Consider the following 21,560-nt stretch of genomic DNA (forward strand, 5'->3'; position numbering starts at 1 on the left):
TTTATTGTAGAGATGAGGTCTCGCTGCCCAGGCGGGTCTCGAACCCACGGGCTCAGGCAGCCCACCCACCTCAGCCTCCCAAAGGTGCGGGATTATAGACTGAGCCACCGAGCCCGGCAATTATTTATTTTTTTAGAGTACAAAGACCTTTTTTCCTCTGAACCTTTTGAGAATAAGTTAAAGATGTGATGACCCATCACCTTGAATATATTGTTGTGTGTTTTCCATAAACAAGGATGTTCTCCTATGTAACCACAATAGAACCAAACATCAGGAAACTAACAAGGTGATCATTGCCTCAGACCTCATCCAAATTTTTCCAGTTGTCTGAATAATGTCTTTTCTAATAAAATGCATTGCTTTTGAATCTTGCATCACATTTAATTATAATGTCCCTTGAATCCCTTCAATCTGGAGTAGTTCCTCAGTCTATCCTTGACCTTCATGACCTTAACAATAGAGAAGATTACAAGGTAGAAGGTCCCTTGTTTTGAGTTTGCTTGATGTTTCCTCATTATTAGATTCAGGTTTTGTAGCCTTGATAGGAATCCCACAGAAGTGATTCTGTGTTCTTATCATTTCCCTTCAATCGTCACATGATTTCGATTTGTTCTTTCACTGTGATATTTACTTAGACAGCAGTTAAGATGGTGACAGCTTCCTTTCACTACTGTACTTTTTTCCCATTGTAATTAGTAATATTTTGTGGGGAGGTGCTTGGAAACTGTGTAAATATCCTGTTGCTCTAAACCTTTCTATTTCTTCACTGATGACGTCGATTTAATACAGTGACTTATATTTTGCTACTATTACTGTTTATTTTATGGTCAAATTGTGCTGGGTTCGACCAGTGATCATTTATTTGAGATGACTGCCCTGGTCTTTTGACGTGTGCTCTTATTCTGTGAGCATTTTCTTTCTTCCTGGCATGGCAAGTTCTTCCAAGCTTGTTTTGTACCTTTTCCGATCACAATCCTGGAATCAACCATTTCTCCAAGAAACCTTGGTTCCTTTTAGTGAAGAGTGCTATTTAGCAACCAGGATCTACGTGCCAGGTGTGCTCATTTTGACTGGGTTTTGTTCTTCCTAGGCATGGGGAGATAGGTCATACATGTGTGTATACACATATGTTGTATGTATACACACATGTGCACATGCACACATTTACATCTGCAGTTCTAGATCTATCTATGTATGTTTGAAACCCTTAGATCACATTAGTGTCTCCACTCCTCACCCGCATCATAGGCTCACTGTAGTTTTCTCCCTTTCTGGATTTGTTGGTCCCTTCTCCGATAGTGAGAAATCAGCTCCCTGATCTTTAATCTATTTGCATATCTGACCAATTTCCTCTGTATGTCACCTCTTTTCCATTGCTTTTGATATCCTCTGCCCACATGTGGTTGCCCTTCTTACCCCAACAGTATCTGGCTTCTTGTCCTGGGACAGCCCTCTCCCCATGTGGATTCATCCTCACCTCCCTCGCTCCAATGCTCTGTGCCACATCTCTCTCCCAGGGAGATGCCCTGCTTACCCTGTGTGAGCTCTAACCCTGGCCCTAGACTGCTATGGTGCTCTGCCCACCATGTCCAGTGGAATGCCAACCCTGTGTTCTAATGAAAAGGTGGAGAAAGAGGAAGAGAAAGAGATCCCTTAATTTTTGTTTTTGCTGTGTCTCTTTCTCTCTTTCTTCTTTGCTATCTCTCTTCCTATTTTCCTTTCTTTCTCTTTTTGTCTTTCTCTGTCTCTCACTGTTCACACAGCTTACCTACAAAAACTCAAAAAAGTTAAAACTAAAAACTATCATCTTGTAAGAAAAACCCGGACTTTGTAGAATAATAGCTACAAGGCAACCCCTCAGTTCCCCTCCCGCTCTGGAAGCTTTTCTGTCCTCTCAATAAATCCTGCTTTAAAAAAACAAAAACAAACAAACAAAAGAATAATGGCCATAAGAGTAATTTCACAATTGCAAAACCCATAACTAGTCAGGTCTTATATAAGCCTAAAACATTTGGTGGATCCAATTATTGTTCTAAAATTAATTTAAATGTAAAGGAATTGCAAAGTAATTTTGGTGACATAACAGTGGAAAACAGAAAGTTTTACTGTGAAGTATAGAAAGATGATGAAGGAATGACATTGTCTTGAGAGAACTTACTCTGGAAACAAGTTCATGATGACATGTATTAATTTGATGTAATTGTGGTGAAAATTTTTGTGTTTCAAACATATTGGGGGGTCAGGATGTCACTGAGAGTTAAACCGTCATCAGGAACAAAATGTCACTATGGTTAAATAGTGCATCAAAACATCCTGAACCTTTTGTAAAAAGAATGGAAAAATGACTTTTCAAAGAGAGATTTAGTAGTTTATTTTGTAAAATGTGTCACTGGGGACATATGTATTTGATTTTGAAAAAGAGAGAAAGAAGCACAAGGTGTGACTAGGTTACTGGCCTGAGGTACATGTGTATGTATGTTGCTTCATGTAGCCTTTGTACTTGTCTTTAATATTTTTCCAGAAATGCTATCTGAGAATCTAATTACTTTACCTACGAGTGTTTGGATGACAGAAATCTCTAGAACGTGCGCTTTTATACATCCTGTCTTATTTCCTTCCTCCTTTATGAAATCAAAACATCTGGGACTTGTGGGGTTCCTTGATAGGAGGCTGGAGAGACAATACCTCTGATATGACCTAGTGCTGGTAGTGGGTGTTTATCCTGATACCTATTGCTTATATTATATGTCCTGATACTGGCCAAAGGACATGGCCATCCTTAGAGTCCTTGTTAAATACTGTGGTTCATCTTGCAGAGAAACAGAATAAATTTTTAGTACCATCTGTGACATGTTGCAGTGCAAACTCACAGGATAGCAGAAACCTGCCAAAATTTGGTTTTATTATTTTTATTTATTTTTGTTAGATTTTATGATATGATCTTTATTTTATTGGCTGTCAGCATTTTCCACGATTTGCTGTCTTTTTTATGCCCTTTTATTCTTTTCATCAGCTAATCATCAAATGAAGTTAAATACAGTTGTATTACATATAAATTATTTTCTGATGTGCTGGTTTGCTACCTATAATTTGTTGCTATAATTTTAGGTGTAAGTGTTGTCTTCATCTAACTTTAAAAGTTATTTTATTTGCATCAGTTCAGCAATAAATAACTTCAGTGCACATTTACTGGGCATTTGTTCTTCCAGGGCATGGAATTGAATAAACATCATTTGTCCAAGAAGCTTACTGTAAAATGGCATACGTGTGTGTCTGCGTGTGTGTGCACCAGTGCAATGTGATCACTGTTATGATAGATTGACAAAGTGCAAAGTGCCGTGGTAACTCAATGGAGAGGGACTTAGCTCCACCTGGGGATTCAAGGAAGAATTCCTGGAAGAGTTGTTGCTTGGGCTGGGTTTTCGGGGTAAGAGTTAGTTGGATGGGTGAAGATGTTCAGCACTTTTGCTCCCACAGGAATAGCTGGAGGTAGGGTTCTCAGGGAACAGATGAGATGAGATCGAATGGGTAGACAATACTAGCGCCAAAATGCTGGGCAAAGAATGGGGGTAGAGAGAATCAAGGTCAACTCCATGGAGACTGCTTTGTTCCATGTACGACCAGAAAGACTTTGTTGCCTGAAGACAGAGATCCAGAGGAAAATGCTCTATCCAGTGAGTCTAATGAATATGGACAGTTGTATTTTAGTATTTGGGGTAATCCTTAATTATTTTTATATGAAAGAATCACCTAAAAAATGTGAAAGTAGATGAGAAACTGTGTTCTTAATTTATAAATAATAGATTGAAGCCATATTCCTATTGTGAAGAAAAGTGTCTTTGTTTTTCAATAAAGTAGTTCCTTTGTAACTAAACATCTCAAAAAACAAAATATTTCACATTGCATTTATTTCTGTGTGTGTGTGTGTGTGTGTGTGTGTGTGTGTGTGTGTGTGTGTGTATGTATGCATATAAACCTGTTTGGAGAAATCGAGCAGTTTTGCATTTATTATATGACCTTCAGTGAGAAAATTGTTGTGGAAAAATTGGACTTAATTATGAATAGTTTTCTAATGTAAAAGTATAGGTTGAGTAGTAGGTTGGCTGCTTCCCTGTTATTTTTGACATTTTCATTTTTCATTTAGGGGATACAGTAGTATATCAATATGGAGTAGCTACCGTGATCATCGAAGCTAATGATGACCCAAATGGTATTTTTTCTCTGGAGCCCATAGACAAGACAGTGGAAGAAGGAAAGACGAATGCATTTTGGTAAGCACATTTGGATAAGGCAAATGCTTAACTGGATGAAAGAAAATAAGATTATTTAATATGTGAAAATTCAAAATATTGCTAATCTTTCAAAATTTAAAAAATTGGTCAAGAATTGAGTAATTGCAAAGTTGGCAGACTGAGTGAATGGTATGACTTTGTTTATGCTGTTGCACAATTTGTCATAATTTAAGCAATCAATTTTCCCATCACTATTTTTTTTTTGAGTGGGGTCTCACTCTGTCGCTTAGGTTGGAGTGCAGTGGCATGATCACAGCTCACCACAACCTCGACCTCCTGGTCTCAGGTGATTCTCTCGCCTTAGCCTCCTGAGTAGCCGGGGCTACAAGTGCATGCCACTATGCCTGGCTAATTTTAAAAAATTATTATTTTTTTTTAGAGACAGGATCTTGCTATGTTGCCCAGGCTGATCTTGAACTCCTGTGCTCAGGCAATTCCCCTGCCTCAGCCTCCCAGAGTGCCAGGATTATAGGCATGACACCCACCCACTTTTTTTTTTTTTTTCTGAGTCAGGGTCTTACTCTGTCATCCAGGCTGGAGTGCAGTGGCTTGATCACAATGATTGTGGCTCACAGCAGCCTCGACCTCCCAGACTCAGACAATCCTCCCACCTCAGCCTCTTTGTGTAGCTGGGACTAAAGGTACACACCACCACACCCAGCTAATTTTTTAATTTTTATTTTTACATTGCCCAGGCTAGTCTCGAACTCCTGGGCTTACACAGTTTCCCTGCCTTGCCCTCCCAAAATGCTGGGATTATAGATGTGGGCCACCACACCCAGCTCGCTTTTGGTCTTAAGCACAGGAATTAGACCTCTCTAGTTCATATCCTTTTTTCAGGCTTGGCTGAATACTAATTTAAAATATCTTTTTTTTAAAAAAACAATAGCCACTGGTAAGCCGAAATTATTCTCCCACCCCTCTCCTTCAGGGACTCCTCTCTCGGGTGATTGTTTGACTTCTTTCACCCTGTACTTTACTTCTGAAAAGATTTTGCCAAGTAGCTTCTCAATGTGACTCAGAATTCATCGTTCAGTTTAAACTTTGAAGACTGACTTTTAAGACAGCTTCTCTTTATCATCTCAGGTTCTACCTTATTCTTCCCTTTCCAGGAGATTCTTCAGGTTGCTCAGTAGGTCTGGCTGGCTGGTTGATTTAAAGATGATAAATAGAAAAAGTATATTTCTGAGATAACTCTCAGAAATATAAAGCTCTCATTAGAGTTAGATTCACTATTTATATATCTTTCATGAAAATTTCTTCTCTTTGATTTCTCATGTAGGATTTTGAGGCACCGAGGATACTTTGGCAATGTTTCCGTGGCTTGGCAGCTGTTTCAGAATGACTCTGCTTTGCAACCTGGACAAGAGTTCTATGAAACTTCAGGGACTGTTGCCTTTCTGGATGGAGAAGGAACAAAGTCAATAATCCTCCATGCTTTTCCAGATAAAATTCCTGAATTCAACGAATTTTATAACCTCAAGCTTGTAAACGTTTCAGGTGCTGTGGTTTTCTACCTCCTAGTTTATCACCCAAACTTTGTATCTTATGCTTAAATAATTACTACTGCATAGAAAATGCAATTGATGAAGAAGTGAGTGTATCTTATTTATATGATTTTAAATGTCAAAATACCCTTCTTTCTTGAAGTGTTATTTTTAACACTTTTTTGTTGTTTTTTAGCCTGGTTTGGTTTTATGGATGGAGGCTTACATCTATCCTCACACTTGTAAATAAACTTTTCCCACAACAAACACAGTGTCTCCAACAAAATATTAATGGAAATTAGGAAGCAAAGATTCACGGTAGCTCAAAACTTGACCTTTGTGTCATAATCTGAATAATCAATCTTCCCATCCCTTTCGGTTTTCAGTACAGGAATTTAACCTATCTAGTTCATATTGTCTTTTCAGGCTTTACTAATTATTAACAAAATCATGATGAACAAATGTTATTGGCTGTCCTTCCCCTAAAGTGTGGTGAAAGCCATAGGTGACACTATTGTTTATTGACCATGAGGAAGTCATGTAACCAAAAGTTTGTCTGCTAAACGGATTTCTTTTTCTTCACATTATACTAGAAAGTACTTGAAATTCGGGTTTCTCACTCCTTATACATTTCCTTATTACAGGTGGATCCCCAGGTCCTGGAGGCCAACTTGCAGAAAGCAACCTCCAGGTGACAGTGATGATTCCACTCAATGATGATCCCTTTGGAGTTTTCATCTTGGATCCAGAGTGTTTAGAGAGAGAAGTAGCGGAAGATGTCCTCTCGGAAGATGACATGTCTTATATGACCAATTTCACCATTCTGAGGCAACAGGGTGTCTTTGGTGATGTACGAGTGGGCTGGGAAATACTGTCCAGTGAGTTCACTGCTGGCTTGCCACCAATGGTAGACTTTTTACTGGTTGGAATTTTCCCCAGCACTGTGCACTTACAACCACACATGCGACATCATCATAGTGGAACAGATGCTTTGTACTTCACCGGACTAGAGGGTGCATTTGGCACTGTTGATCAAAAATACCATCCCTCCAAAAATAACACAATTGCCAATTTCACATTCTCAGCTTGGGTAATGCCTAATGCCAACACAAATGGATTTGTTATAGCGAAGGATGATGGTAATGGAGGCCTCTACTATGGGGTAAAAGTTCACACAAATGAATCCCATGTGACACTTTCCCTTCATTACAAAACCTTGGGTTCCAATGCTACGTACATTGCCAAGACAACAGTCATGAAATATTTAGAAGAAAGTGTTTGGCTTCATCTACTGATTATCCTGGATGATGGTATAATTGAATTCTACTTGGATGGAAATGCAATGCCCAGAGGGATCAAGAGTCTGAAAGGAGAAGCCATTACTGATGGTGAGTGTCATTGTCATGACTAAGATGCTGAAATTTCAAGTTTCTAAAGTTTAGAATTTAAAAAATTCTGACAGACATTTAAGAACATTTTGTATTGATTTAATTTCTGGAAACAAAACTATGTTCCTAGCAAGAGCGTGATAAATTCTGAGTATTGCAGAAATGAATCAGGTGAAGTTTTGCCCTTGAAGAGCCTGGAGTAAGCTCTAGGAGAGAGATGTCCAATAGATCACCATGATACTTTTTTACTTTGTAAAAGGAAAAAAAAATTGTGAAGGAGGAGCATTGATCCCTCTTGTGGGTGGTAAGAGTGATGCAGAATGTTATTCCAAGCAGAGGAATGGGTGAGGAGTAGAAATGTGAAACGGGAATGCTGTGAGCTCAGTAATGCTGGAGGTGATCAGTGGTGGGCACAATACTGAAAAGAAAGAGAGAAAAAGCACATGGAACTGTGATTACGGGGTTTATTGTAGCAGGAGGTAGATTGGCGAATTCCTTGGAGTGCTTGGAAGAAATCGTCGTTGCTGTCTTTGAACAAAATCATATACTTTTCCTCGAGAAGCTCATTTGTGCACATAAATTATTGCTTATCTTCATGAGTCGCCCTTTCCTCCCGGTCTCTCCATGCTATAATTTGATTCTGTTTTATAATTAGCTGAAGATGGAGCAGAGCTTATATGGCTGTAATGTAATAGAATGATTTTCTTCTGAACCTCCTGTATGAGGTATTCGGTTATATATATATTTTTTCCAGAAGTAAAAAAGTTGAGCAAAGGAAAGACACATATCTACTCATTTCGATCCCTAGGACTGTGCTTACAGCACTCTGTGGCATTAAGTTCTTCACCTTTTTATTGGGTGGATGAATGCGTACGTGTGTCTGCTCACCTTAGTTCCTTTGTTGATGGTAGACAGATAATGGAAGGGATTTGAGGATGTAAGGGTTGATGTTTTTAGCCTCTTTTTGGCTTACTGTAAAAGATTTATGTGATTTTTGTAATTTGTCACTTGGAAAGAACATTTAGAAATATATATTTTAAAGTTATTGATAAAATAGAGTCTTTTTATATTATAGAATATGTAAAAGTACACATCATAAGTGTACAGATAAATGAACTTTTTTAAAACTTAAAATCCATCAGTTTCCGCACCTATGAAACCAGCCACCAGATTAAGAAGTAGAGCATTCCAGAAGCCCTAGTTGCTAACTCACCGCTCTGCCTGCCTACGGCTGGCATTTTAGAATCATTTAAGAGCTCCAATTAGCTTTCCTGTTTCTCCATTTATGTAAACAGAATTGTGCAGTATATCCCTTGAGTGTTTGGCCTCTTTTGCTCAATATTGTTAGTGAGGGTCATCCATATTTTTGCCTGTTGTAAATATTTCATGCTCAATACTATATAAAATTCCCATGTGTAATGTTAACACGATTTATTTATTCATGCTACTTTTCATTTCTGTTTGGGTTATTTCCAGCTTTTGTCTATTACATATAGTAAGTACGTCTATGAATATTTTTATGCTTTTATGCTGAACATGTCTGCAGTAAGCATTTTTATTGGGTACATTCCTAAGGATGAAATTGCTGAATTACTGTGAGTGCGTGTATTTAGTTTTAGTAGATAATACTCGACAGTTTTCCAAAAGAGGTAACCTATCTCTACCTTATCTCTAGTGTGTGAGAGTTCCACTTTATTAATGCTTAGCTTTTTCTGTTTTTAATTTTAACCACCTTGGTAGGTTTGTAGTGGTATCTTATAGTTTCAAAAAGGTGCATTTTTAAATTGGTCAATATAGAAAAATGTCAAAGTACACATACAAAACAAAAATAAAAATCATTTGCAATACTATCATTCAGAGACAACCCCTGTAAACATTAAGTGTACTGTTGAAAATTTTTATATACACAAAATATGTATTTCCTTATTTTTCTCCATTGTCAAATTAGTACATGAGTAGTCCATAAAATTTAAAACATATTAAGATGAAAAGTGAAAGTTCCATATTCCCTCCATTCTAAAGGCACCACTGTAACATATTGGCATTTTTATAATGTTTTTATTTTGATTGATTTAGCATCGTAACATAAGTAGTTGACACTAACATTCAAGAAATAATGGTCATGCTAGTCCAGAGAATTAGCCATAAGAAGTAAAGTGCTTAGAACCCTCAAATTTACATAGTGTTTTACATTTATAAGGTATTTTTTATAAATTACCTATTTTGCACTACAGAATAATTCAATATGTTAAGTATTTGATAGATAAGGAGATAAAAGTCAGAGTCAGTATATAAATTAGCCAACATCACACAGCCAAGTAATAGAGGAGCAGGGTTTGAAAATAAGCCTTTAATTCCTAGGTCAGAATTCCTTTTAGTATATCATAGGAACGAAACTAAAGATGATATGATCGTGTGTGTGTGTGTGTGTGTGTGTGTGTGTGTGTGTGTGTTTGTGTGTGTGTGTTGGAGTCTTACTCTGTTGCCCAGACTGGAGTGCAAGTGGCACACTCCCGGCCACCGCAGCCTTGACCTGCTGGGCTTCGGCGATCCTTCCGCCTCAACCTTCCAAGTCAAGTAGCCGGCACTACAGGAGTGTGCTACCATGTCAGGCTAGTTTTTGATTTATTGTAGAGATGAGGGCTCACCAAGTTGCCCGGGCAGGTCTCGAACCCGCGGGCTCAGGCAGTCCACTTGCCTCGACCTCCCAAAATGCTGGGATTACAGGCTGAGCTACCGAGCCCGGCTGATATGATCATTTCTATATCCTTGACTCTAGATAGTTTCCTAGCTGGTAGGACCATGACATGGTTTTGTGAAAATCAGGGGAACTTATATCATTACAGTTGCCAGATATTTCAATAGGAGAATCATACAGAATTTTCCACCCAATCTTGAGCTCCAGTTGTTCACTGGGCTAGAAGGTCATCTCTGTAGTGACCATAGGCGCACTCATGACAATGATGTGCCCGAGCCTTAGAATGACCCGAGCCTTACGATGACCCTTAAAATGCCATCTGGGTAGAGATTTGTAAAACAACCTTCATTGAAGCTGTTGACAGGAAATGTTACTTATACTTTTTTCCAGAATCACTGCCAAGATCTCATCTTACATAATTGCTTAGATGAGTTATTAGAGAAGGAACAAGTAAAGAAATGTGAACTGGTGATATATACTAACAAGGACTGAGATATGGTGACATAGTTGGGTTGCGTGTTATCACTGTTTAAAAAGTACCTAAGACTTGCACGTAATGTTTCTGGGAATAAAAATTTCTGTTGGTACAGCCATTTCATTAGTTGTTTGGATGCAGAGATACATTTGGCCCAGAGAAACTTTTTTCTGAACTCTCGCAACTTTAACTCAAGATGAGCTTCTAATATAATAAGCCTTGACATTCTCAAAGAATAATAATACCAAATTTTAAAATTGTGACTAAATGTAATCATTCCATTTTATTTCTTTATTTTTTTTTAGATTAGCAAATGTAGTTTATTTAGAAAGTCAGTTCGAGAGAAAGAGTGAGGAGATTCATCTCCCCAAGGCAGAGAAGGGAGCCAACGTTTGAGAGCACATGGCCACACATAAGCTTAGCAAGGCAAAGGCCAATCATTCCATTTTAAACTGTGCAAATAAAGTTTAAAATATCCTAGAAGAAATGTCTGTCCAAATATCTTGCTACACATATACATATGTATACATGTATGTTGTTATTTTTCTGAACAGAAATGTTATTTGACAGATTGATAGAAGTTATTCTCAAGGATATCATCTAATTTGACGATGGTTACCAATGTCTTTAGTGATTTATTTATGGATTCATTTTTCATTACAGGAGGTTATAACCTTTATTTGATTGTATACTAGGTATACAAAAGTTTTATTTATTCAATAACTTCTTTTAATTAAATTGTTTTACTCTCTGAATCCCACTTGTAATTTAGGGCAGGATGGTTGTGGATATTGGAGCTTTTAACCCCATTTCTAATTTCAGGTCCTGGAATACTGCGAATTGGGGCCGGGCTCAATGGCAAGAACCGATTCATGGGGCTGATGCAGGATGTGCGAGCCTATGAGCGGAAACTGACCCTGGAAGAAATTTATGAGCTTCATGCCCTGCCTGCGAGAAGTGACTTACACCCCATCTCCGGGTACCTGGAGTTCAGGCAAGGAGAAACGAACAAATCGTTCATTGTTTCTGCGAGGGATGACAATGAGGAGGAGGGAGAAGAGTTCTTCATTCTTAAACTCGTCTCTGTGTTTGGAGGAGCTCGTATTTCTGAAGAAAACACGACAGCAAGATTAATAATACAGAAAAGTGACAATGCCAATGGCTTGTTTGGTTTCACAGGAGCTTGTATACCAGAGGTAAGTCGTGAGCTTGGAGGATTGGGGGTTAAAAAATTCATTGTAGGTAGATTTGTCTAGGACTGGGCTTTCGGTCATTTGATAAGTTGCTTGAGCATCTGCTCCAAGTCCAAAATCCTGGTTAGCTGCAAATATAAATTACAAAGTCCCTACTCTTAGGAGTTCAGTCTGAATCAGCCTAATGAACTGATAGAAATGAAACTTTAGCGATTAATTTTAAAGTTTTTTTTTTTTAAAGTTGGGGTCTCACTTTGTCACCCAGGCTGAAGTGCAGTGGCACAATCACTGCTCACTACAGCCTGAGCTTCCTGGACTCAGGTGGTCGTTCTGCCTCAGCCTCCCAAGTTGCTGGGATTACAGGTGTGCACCACCACACCCGGTTTATTTATTTATTTTTGGTAGAGATGAATTCTTGCTATGTTGCTTAAGCTGGTCTCGAACTCCTAGGCTCCAGGGTTCCTCCCATCTTGACCTCCTGAAGTGCTGGGATTATAGGCGTGAGCCACTGTGCGCCTGGCCTAGCTTTGCAGTTAGGGTCCTTCAAAGAATGCATAATTATGCTCCACATGTAACTTACTTTTGACTACGGTTTTGGATACCATATAAGTAAGTGAAAAACTATATATTGAAAGCGTGTATGAATACTTATAGTTTCAACTTTATTAAAATACAATTTTTTGAGTGTATTTTTATGTATAATACATACTTAAATAGTTAAAGCGTTCTGTAAATGTCTTTCTTATCACCCTTTTTGGCCAGCTTAATTCATTAGGCTGTTTCACTGTCCTTATCAGTACTTTCCAAGTTTTCAAAGATGTGTAATCATCTTGGTTTCCTGTTCAGTAATGTGAGATGTCATGAAACTATTTCCCAGGTGTTGTATGTGACAGCCACAGCTCAGTGTCCATGAAAGGATGCCAAAGAGCAAGAGAATCTTTCCCTTTGCAAGTTGATTCTAATAGGTTTAGAAGGGTGTGTATGTAAATTGAAATGATTTTTAAAAATTGATGGGTAGAGTTGGAACAAAAAGTCTAAGTGATAGACTCATTGCAGTTTACATTGGGATGCTTGGCTCTCTGAGGTTTTGTTGTCTCTTTAGCTCTCTGGTTTGGTGACAGTCAAAGAGATGCTCAAAGGTCTATTCTACAACCAAAGTAGAATATCTTAGTCTAGGAAGAACAAACATCATACAATACAACTTAAAAAAAGGAATATGTTTACCTATAGTGATAATATCTTATTTCTTAATATTTTATTTTATTATGGTTTTTTTTTCTTTATTTCAGTAGCTTGAGGAGGCACACATTGCTTTTTGTTATATGGTTGCAATGTATAGTGAGTGGCAACGAAGTCTGAGGTTTAAGTGTGCCCACCACCCTCACCTCTGAATATCTTCAATGGGTATTCAGCCATCAAGGGAACTTCTGTATATTAAATTTATACACCTTTTTAATAATCCATAATATAGGTGCAAAAGGTATTAATTATTACTCTCTACACTTTATAGTCATAGAAACTGAGGTTTAGAGGCCTGAGAAAATAACCCAAGTTGAATGAAATGAAGCAAGATCAAATTTGATTCGGAGCTTGGTAGTTACTAGTGTTTAACGAACATTGATTTTCCTTTTGGGTTGTTCCTAAGACACAACAGGAAGAGGTGGAATCTGAATCCATGTCTTGTGATTCCTAGCCTCTTGTCTTTTCCCCTGTATCTGTAGTATCAGCATCACATTTCGATTTGTGCAAAGATAGACGTTTTTTGTCAAGCTGTGAGAAACATTGTGGTACCATAAAGTCAGGCTTCGGGTTCCTTCGACATCTGGCCCCTGCCTGGGACTCTGACCTCATCTTGTGTCCTGCTCCCCTTTGGTCACCATGGTCCAGGCCAACCTGGTTTGTTTCCACTCCAGTCTCATGGCATCCATGCTGGCGAGCCTCTCCAGGTAAAGTCCTCTTCATCCAGAGCTCCCCGTTGAGTCTCCAAGTCTCAGCTCCAAACACATCTCCTCAGTGAAGACTTTCTTATTTAGAGTAACTCATCCCCTTCTCCCAACTTGTCACTCTTCATTCATTTGCCTAGTTAAAAAAACTTTTTTGGGGTGGTAGCATTGGTCACCCTCGTAAGTCCCTTTTGGTATTATAAGTCTACCTATTTATGGCTGTATTCCTTCATCAAAAAGGTGAAAGAGCTCTGAATGCAGTAAGGGTCTAATTGTTTATTGCTGTTTATATCACACCAAGAACGGAACACAGTGGGTACGCAATAAACCTGTGTTGGGTCATATAAATATATTTCAATATCAAGCTATGGAAACGTGTATAGCAGTTCAGATATCAGATATATTTAGATTCAGTTAAACTACGTAAATAATCAAACTGGGGGAAAAAAACACAGACTATAGAACAATTAAAAAAAAAAACTTGCCTAAAATGAAGACTAATCTTTGAGCATTTCTCTGGTTTTCTGAGCCTTTATAGTTAAGTCTTTAGCAGTGACTTGTCTCTCAAGTTCCATTGATAGGTTGTAGTTATTGGTTAAGCTCCACCTAGTGGTGTAACTTTGCTTCTTCTCGAAAATCTCTGAACTTGAGCAAGGCCAGTCCAGTCTTTACTGCAGAATAGAGGACTTCCCTACATAGGCCTACCACCACAACTAAACTATTGTAACTGCTGGAAAGAAAAGGAAAACACGGTTAGCTATTTTTCAAGCACATACGGGAGAGAAATAGAATGTAGTGGAAGGAGAAATGTTTAAACGGTTAATATAGGAAAACTGTTGTTGAGTCTAAAAAACTAAGCATTGACATTTGGCTGTCATGAAGATGACAGAATTCTCATTTCTGAAAATGTTAAAAGTAGAAGTGTAGAACTCCTACTTTCACCTTGATGTGATTTGAAGGAGTCTTATCATTATCATCATCAACAACAATATTTACTGATTACTTACTGAAGTCATTCTCAAAGTGTGGCCCAAGGATCCCCGGGGCTTCCTGAGAGCCTTTCAGGGGATTTACATAGTCAAACCTAGTTTTAAACTAAGAAGTTATTTGTCTTTTTCATTTCGTTTCATTTATTTATTTTGAATTTCTAAAAAAGTTTTAGATTCAAGGGGTACATGAACAGGTTTGTTGCAATGGGTATATTGCATGATGGTGATGTTTAGACTTTCTTCTGTTGAACTCTTCACCCAAGTAGTGGTCATGGTACCCAATAGGTCTTTTTTTTTAACCCCCTCCCCCCTCCCAACTTCCTTTAGAAGTCCCCAGTGTCTATTGTTCCCATCCTTGTGTCCGTGTGCACCCAATGTTTAGTTCCCACTTGTAAGTGAGCACATGCAGTATTTGGTTTTCTGCTTGTGTTAATTTGCTTAGAATAATGGCTTCCATTTCCATCCACATTACTGCAAAGGACATGGTTTGGTTCTTTTTTATGGCTGTGTAGTATTCCATGGTGTATACATACCACATTTTCTTTATTGACATTTGCACAGCAAAAGCAATGGTGGCCAAAACTGCTGGCTGCTAGCATCTTTGCACCAATTAAGATAGTGCCATTGGACTGTACCAGTTATCACTTACCACCATGTACTCATAGTTTAAAGTTTCTAGTTTCACATAAAAATGTCTTTGATGAAGAAAGAAAAAAATAGTGATTTTATAAAATCTCAACCCTTGAATACCTGTCTTTTAATATTTTGTGTCACAAAATGAGAGGCATAAATAAAATGCTTCTGCTGCATAATCAAAACTTAATAGTTGTCTTGAAGGAAAGTGCTTTTGCACATCCTGAGTTGTGTGTGGAACTCGTTGCTCTTTTCATAGAACACCATTTTTACTTGAAAAATTGACAATTTTTTGTTATTTAGATTTGGGTATTTTGTGGACATTTTCATGTAAATGAATGGAGTGAGCCAGTGATTGCAAGGAAAACCTTGACAGTTCTTGCTGATAATAATAACTCAGTCTTTCAATGAGCGTTTGAATTTTGGAACACTTTTATCTACCAAAATGAGCTTGATATTTCCCAGTACTTAACAACTTTTCAGATAAGATTGATAGTGATATTCGCCAGTGTGATTATTTTGTATAATACAGTGTGTCAACATTTGGAAGATCTGTATAACTCAGTAAACCAATATCTTTCAAATAATCAATGCATATTGTTGCAAAATTAAGCATGGGTCAAAGATTGACTCAAATTGCAAGGTAGACTTTTGGATTTTAATGTCTTAGAATGTGCTTCCACATTGCAACTAATATCTAAGAAACCACCGCTTGTCATATTTTGGTATAATATCAAGGAAGAATACCCACAATGGTCTGAAAAGATTATTATACAGTCCTTTTCCTTTCCAGATACACATCTTTGTGGGGCTGGATTTTCTTTATATACTTCAACCAAAATAACAGAGACAATTTGCTTCTAGAAGAAGATAGGAGACTCTAGTTCTCTATTGTCAGACTTTAAAGAGACTTGGAAAAATATGAGACAATGCCTTCTATCATTAGTTTTTTTCATTTTGAAAAATATAGTTATGCTTATAAAAATATGTGGCTTATGTTAGCATGTAATGGGTTTATTATTGCTGTTTTAAAAGTAGTTATCAGTCAATATTTACATTTTTCAATTTTCCTTTGTAATTTGGTAAATATCAATAGAGTTCACCCACATAAACTCTATTGATCGCTGTTCAGGGATCCTAAAACTAAAACATATAAGAACTGCTGGTTTACTCTGTGCCTGGAATTGTCTTCAGAGTTTAAATTTTGTGGTCACTTGCTTTGTTTATAGCAATAAAAACCACAGCCATTTCTGTAGATTTTTTTTCCCATTATGTTGTTGCAATGACATTGAAAATTAAACTTTTTTTAATCCCTTCAAAATTTCTGGAGGCAATAGAGACCCTTGAAAGACTTTTGAGTTATGCTGTGCTTTTTATATTTTCATGGATTTATGGGAACTAAAGTAGTAGTGAGGTTACATTTGATGGCAGAATTGCATCTTAAAAAATAATGCAAATATATAGAATATGAAATAATCTGCTACTTGGTACATTGAAAGAGAAGGTAATTATTTTGTAATTTGTTTCCCACTAACTAGGTACACCATATCTTGGCAGATAGCAGGTGCTTAATAAACTATAATTGAAAAAATGGCTACGGCTGTGTGCCGGTTTGAGCCCTGATGAAGCATGCTAGACAGTGCTTTGGATTCCAAGTGGGATCCGTGATGAACTTTGTTAGATCTGTAGCCTAGTAACTGCACTCTCATGGTGCCTTCCTATATTTTGTTATTCTGTGTACTTTCTGTGTTCTTTTCTCTCTGCCTTATTTTAGCACTGTTTTTGTGTGTCCTGCAAAATTGCATACCACACAATTATAAATTAATGAGATTGCTTTTATAGTGATTCTTAGAATTTGCTAGTCTCATTATTTGATTTTTTATAACTAGTAGTTGGATTATGTTTTACCTTTATGAACTCAGGGCCTAAAAATCAATTTAAAGACATTTTGGGAAGATCTTTATGAAAATAATAGTAGTATTTCAACTTAGACTGTGCTTGTTTTTAAGTGCCTGCCATATGCCACGTGAATAGATTCCTGTAGATATAAGTGATGTTGATATAATCTGATATCACTAATCATCACCCAAGCATGAAACCAAATTAAAAATTAATTGGATTTGTAATTGTTTAGCTTTAATCTTCTAGTTCAATAGAGAAGGCCAATTCATGGCTTAAAATATTGCATTAGTTTTTCTTGGAAAATAGATTTTTAAAACTCTTCTGATTGTTTACCTTTATTATTACATTTCTGCTGATCTGAACCTTTGGCAAATTCCCTACTCAAAAGAGGAAATAATAGTGAGCATGATTGTTTCTAGTGGAAACGGAGTGAGGATGGTTTTGATGGCTTTTAGTGATGCTATACCCTTTCATCGACTCGCCTAAATGTATGTTTGCATCACGATTCTTAAGCCAACTAGGTGAATATTTTAATATTAGAAAAGCCCTTTTAGATATTCATTCTCTATGTTTTAATCACCTTCTGTATTAATAGTTACAGCCTTGAGTCCAATATTTCTCAAAGTGTTGCCTTCGGATGACCTTGTTGGAAATAGCTAATGTCTATGACTGGACATAATTCCTCATTCAAGACCCCTTTGCTGGATCAGCTCTCTGGCTGGGGAGGGGGGGCAAAAATGTGAATTAAAAAAAAAATCATTTTAAATGAAAAATTTCATATACAGGTTATACACAAAAATAGAAAAAGATACAGGAATGGATCCTAGTGTGTCTACCACCTGGCTTCAATAATTATCAACCTTTGCCAATTTTCTTTTATCTTTTTTGGTAAAATATTTTTTAAAGCAAATTTCGGGCATTATTCATTTCTCTGTAAATTAGTAAGTATTAAAGATAGGGTTTTAACAAGAATCCTAGGGGATTATTTTATGAGTCCTTGATATTTTGAGGCTTTTCCCTAATTGGGACTTTACATAGTTTCCTTTATTAAAAAATACTAGTTTATTAGATTTTCTTTACAATTTTGATATGTAGCATATTTCTGCACAAGCTTTTATTGGATATGGATAGAATTTTTTTTTTTTTTGCTTTTAAAACAGAAAATAATCAGGAAGCTATAGATTTTGATGAAGAGTTTACTAAAAGAAAATACAATCAGATATGTTTTGCTCATGTGACTCCTGCATACAAAAAGCTTCTCTTGGCCAGGCACAGTCACTCAGGCCTGTAATTCCAGTACTTAGGAAGGCCGAAGAAGGAGGATTGCTTGAGCCCAGCAGTTCACGATCACCTGGGCAACATAGCAAGACCTCATCTCTACAAAAAAATTAGCCTGGTATGGTGGCATGTGCCTGTAGTTCCAGCTACTCAGGAAGATGAGACAGAAGGATCACCTGAGTCCAGGGGTTGAGGCTGCAGTGAGTGTAAACAACCCACCCCCTAAAAAAAACCCTGAGTGCTGTATGGTAATGTTTGTTGACTTGATAAAAATTTAAGTTTGTAAGAAACCATCCCACCATCCTGAGTGTATCTTGGATCTCTTTAATCCATACCTCTTGCGGAAAAGGGAAGGGTTAAATATTTACATGTTGAGATTAATGGCTTATTAATTTAACTCATTCAAAAGATTCTATCTTTCTAAGTGAACAAGGTAATTAAATACAAACAAAACAAAGCAAAACAAAAAGCCAAAATATTCATTCGGATTACATTTGGGGTAGGAAAATGATGCAAATCCATTCTCATTGTGATAGATTATGTGAGATTACCTGGGAATCAGTTTGCTTTTTACATAAAATGCACATGTATTTCTTTATAAAGGGAAGTAATATTTTTATATAGCATTTTTGTTATGTGTGTCTATATTTTAAGGGGGAAAATAACTCATTTAGCCCTTTATATGACTTGGCACCATATAAGTCACTTGCATAGTCGCCAATAAAATTCTTGAGACATTGTAGTCGCCTGAGAACGCTTGATGAGTGACAGTCTAAAATATCTCTGAGGGAACGCAGAGGCCTCCTGGGTCCCTTTGAGAGAGGCAGAAAGCGATAGAATTAAGTTTGTGATAAAAGGATTTCATGAAGGCGTTGTAATGGGGTCACTGATTTGAATGTGTACCTACAGATAATTTATGCTCAATTTCAGATGGCTGAGGAGGGATCCACCATCTCCTGTGTGGTGGAGCGCACCAGAGGAGCGCTGGATTATGTGCACGTTTTTTACACCATCTCACAGATCGAATCTGACGGCGTTAATTACCTTGTTGATGATTTCGCCAATGCCAGTGGAACTATCACGTTCCTTCCTTGGCAGAGATCAGAGGTAAACCCTGCCATCTTTGTTTCTTTAAAGGCTTCCTGGAAGGCTTCTCTTGATATGTTTGCTCTGTCATTTCTTTATAGCTTCTTGCTATGTAAGCAATTGAATATATTGAGGATATTAAGTATAACCTTTGTATAAAATATTTTTGTATTTATATATGCAAAGTAAAATATTTAGAATTTTGAATAATATATGTTAATCTTTTATCTGTTCTTTAATCCCTATGTAATAAACATGGCATAACTAGAAAAACCTTGTGGGTTTTTTGCTATTACTGATTCAGTGAGACTCCACAGAATTATTATTCTTTTTTAAAATTGAAGATATGTAGAGCACAAGTCAGGATTAGTGACACAAACAGGCTTCATGCAGGTGAAGTTTGGACCTCCAACTGGCCCTCACTTACCCTGGTTTAGAATTCGTTACCCTTTGTGATGCTACGTGCCTGCTGCTTCCCTCCCTCTCTCCCTTGGCAGTGTCCATCCACTGCTGATCCTTCCCCTGTGCTAATGTGACCAATGTTCAGAACTCACTTATGAGTGAGAACATGCGATATTCAGTTCTTTGTTTCTGTGATAGATCACTAAGTATGATGGTCTCCAGCTTTGTCCAATTTGCTGCTAATTCCATGATTTGAGAAACCACAGAATTCTTAATGGTGCTCTTCCAGTCAGCCAGTGAGAAATTTTTATAACTATAATCTTATTTTATTTGCATTACATTTGGAGAAATGAGGTAATTCTTCTGTGCTTCAAAAGTATGAGTGACCTCAGTTTCATAAAAAACTTTCCATGAACCTTAGTCTATGTTGGAATAGATGCTTCCTAGACGACACTTTTGGTAAGTGAAACTGGGATAAGGCTTCCTCCTTTATCAAAATATTTAAATATTGATCATGTTGGTATATGCATATCAGTATAGTTTATTATACTGAAATGTAGTTCGCTTATCCATCATTAGGGATACATACATAGTAAATAATAAATAATCTTTGAGGAAGTTTTTGAGGGATTTAGATGAGATCACGCATGTTCAAGGTGGTATGGCTATAGACTTATTGAGGACTTCAGGAGTTAAGTAGATAAAAAAATAAAATTGAGGAAATCTTTAAAATATTCTTTAGATCCAAAGACTAAGAGCTAAGGAAAAATGATCAGGTCTCTATAATTTGGGACAAGAAGGAAACAAATAGCTTACAACAGAAATTCCTTGCTATAGGCAGGTCCATGATAAAGGTTCTACCAATATTTGGTAAGATGACGAAAATCAAGCAACCAGTAAGTTTTCATAAAGCTTAACTTACTTAATTTACAGGATTGCATTTTATTCTGATACTTTTTCTTTTCACTTCTTTCTTGGATTTGGTGTTCTTTTATCACGTAATGATGATCACGTGTGGTAATGTTTTAATGCATCTACTTGGCAAAGAAGACTTGATAGGCCAAATTTTCTTCTGGAAAATTTGCCTACTATGTAATAAAAATATAACTGGAGATCATTGTTCTTTAAAGTAGGCGTATATGCATTTTGAAAGAGATAAGAGTTAAATTTGGTCAGTGAAATAGTTGCAAATGTTTCAGTCAAGTATTATTTAAAATATTTTATTACCTAATTAAAAGTTTCTGTTTCCCTTTAGTTCATGAATTATGGCATGATTTGGTCAGTAGGTGTCATTTTTGCACCTCTTCTCTGAGCACACTGACTGTGCCTTGTATTACTCCTTAATTTAAAATATGATTAAAATGAACGTTAAAAAACCAGATTCCAATTCTGCCTCAGACCTACAGAATCAAAATCTCTAGAAAAGCTACATTTAAAAAAAACAAGTTCTTCAGGTGCTTTGAAGCCAACAATCTGTGTTTCAGAGTGTATTTGGACTTAGAGTTTATTTTCAGACTCTTGTCACTCTTTTTTTCTAGGAAAAATTAGGAAGTCCCCCTTGACATCTTCCAGCCCCTCACTTTCCACATTTAGCGAGCCATTGAGCCTGGGTCTTCTGCCTCTAGACTATCGCAATCTACCTATTTTTGCCTATCTCTTTGGTTACTGATTAGTGCAGAATTTCACTATTTCTGGTCGGTCACCTCCTCACTCATCCTCCTGGCTCTGCCCACTCCACTAACGTTCTGCCATGGTACTTCTTCTAACACAATTCTCATGATGTCACTTTTCTGC

At 37.1% G+C, this 21,560-nt stretch overlaps 1 protein-coding gene across 1 annotated transcript in view; it reads left to right on the top strand.

Moving 5' to 3' along the window:
* The window catches only part of ADGRV1 (adhesion G protein-coupled receptor V1), a 555,854-nt gene that overhangs the window by 34,301 nt on the left and 499,993 nt on the right, over positions 1 to 21,560 (top strand). Inside the window, exons 17-21 of the mRNA XM_008061062.2 lie at positions 4,145 to 4,271; positions 5,575 to 5,792; positions 6,424 to 7,167; positions 11,163 to 11,536; positions 19,209 to 19,385. Coding sequence (XP_008059253.2) covers positions 4,145 to 4,271; positions 5,575 to 5,792; positions 6,424 to 7,167; positions 11,163 to 11,536; positions 19,209 to 19,385 — 1,640 coding nt within the window. The remainder of the gene's footprint in view (positions 1 to 4,144; positions 4,272 to 5,574; positions 5,793 to 6,423; positions 7,168 to 11,162; positions 11,537 to 19,208; positions 19,386 to 21,560) is intronic.

Source organism: Carlito syrichta, unplaced genomic scaffold, assembly GCF_000164805.1.
Source record: "Carlito syrichta isolate Samal-C Ts95f unplaced genomic scaffold, Tarsius_syrichta-2.0.1 Scaffold305037, whole genome shotgun sequence".
In the NCBI taxonomy this organism is placed as follows: Eukaryota; Metazoa; Chordata; class Mammalia; order Primates; family Tarsiidae; genus Carlito; species Carlito syrichta.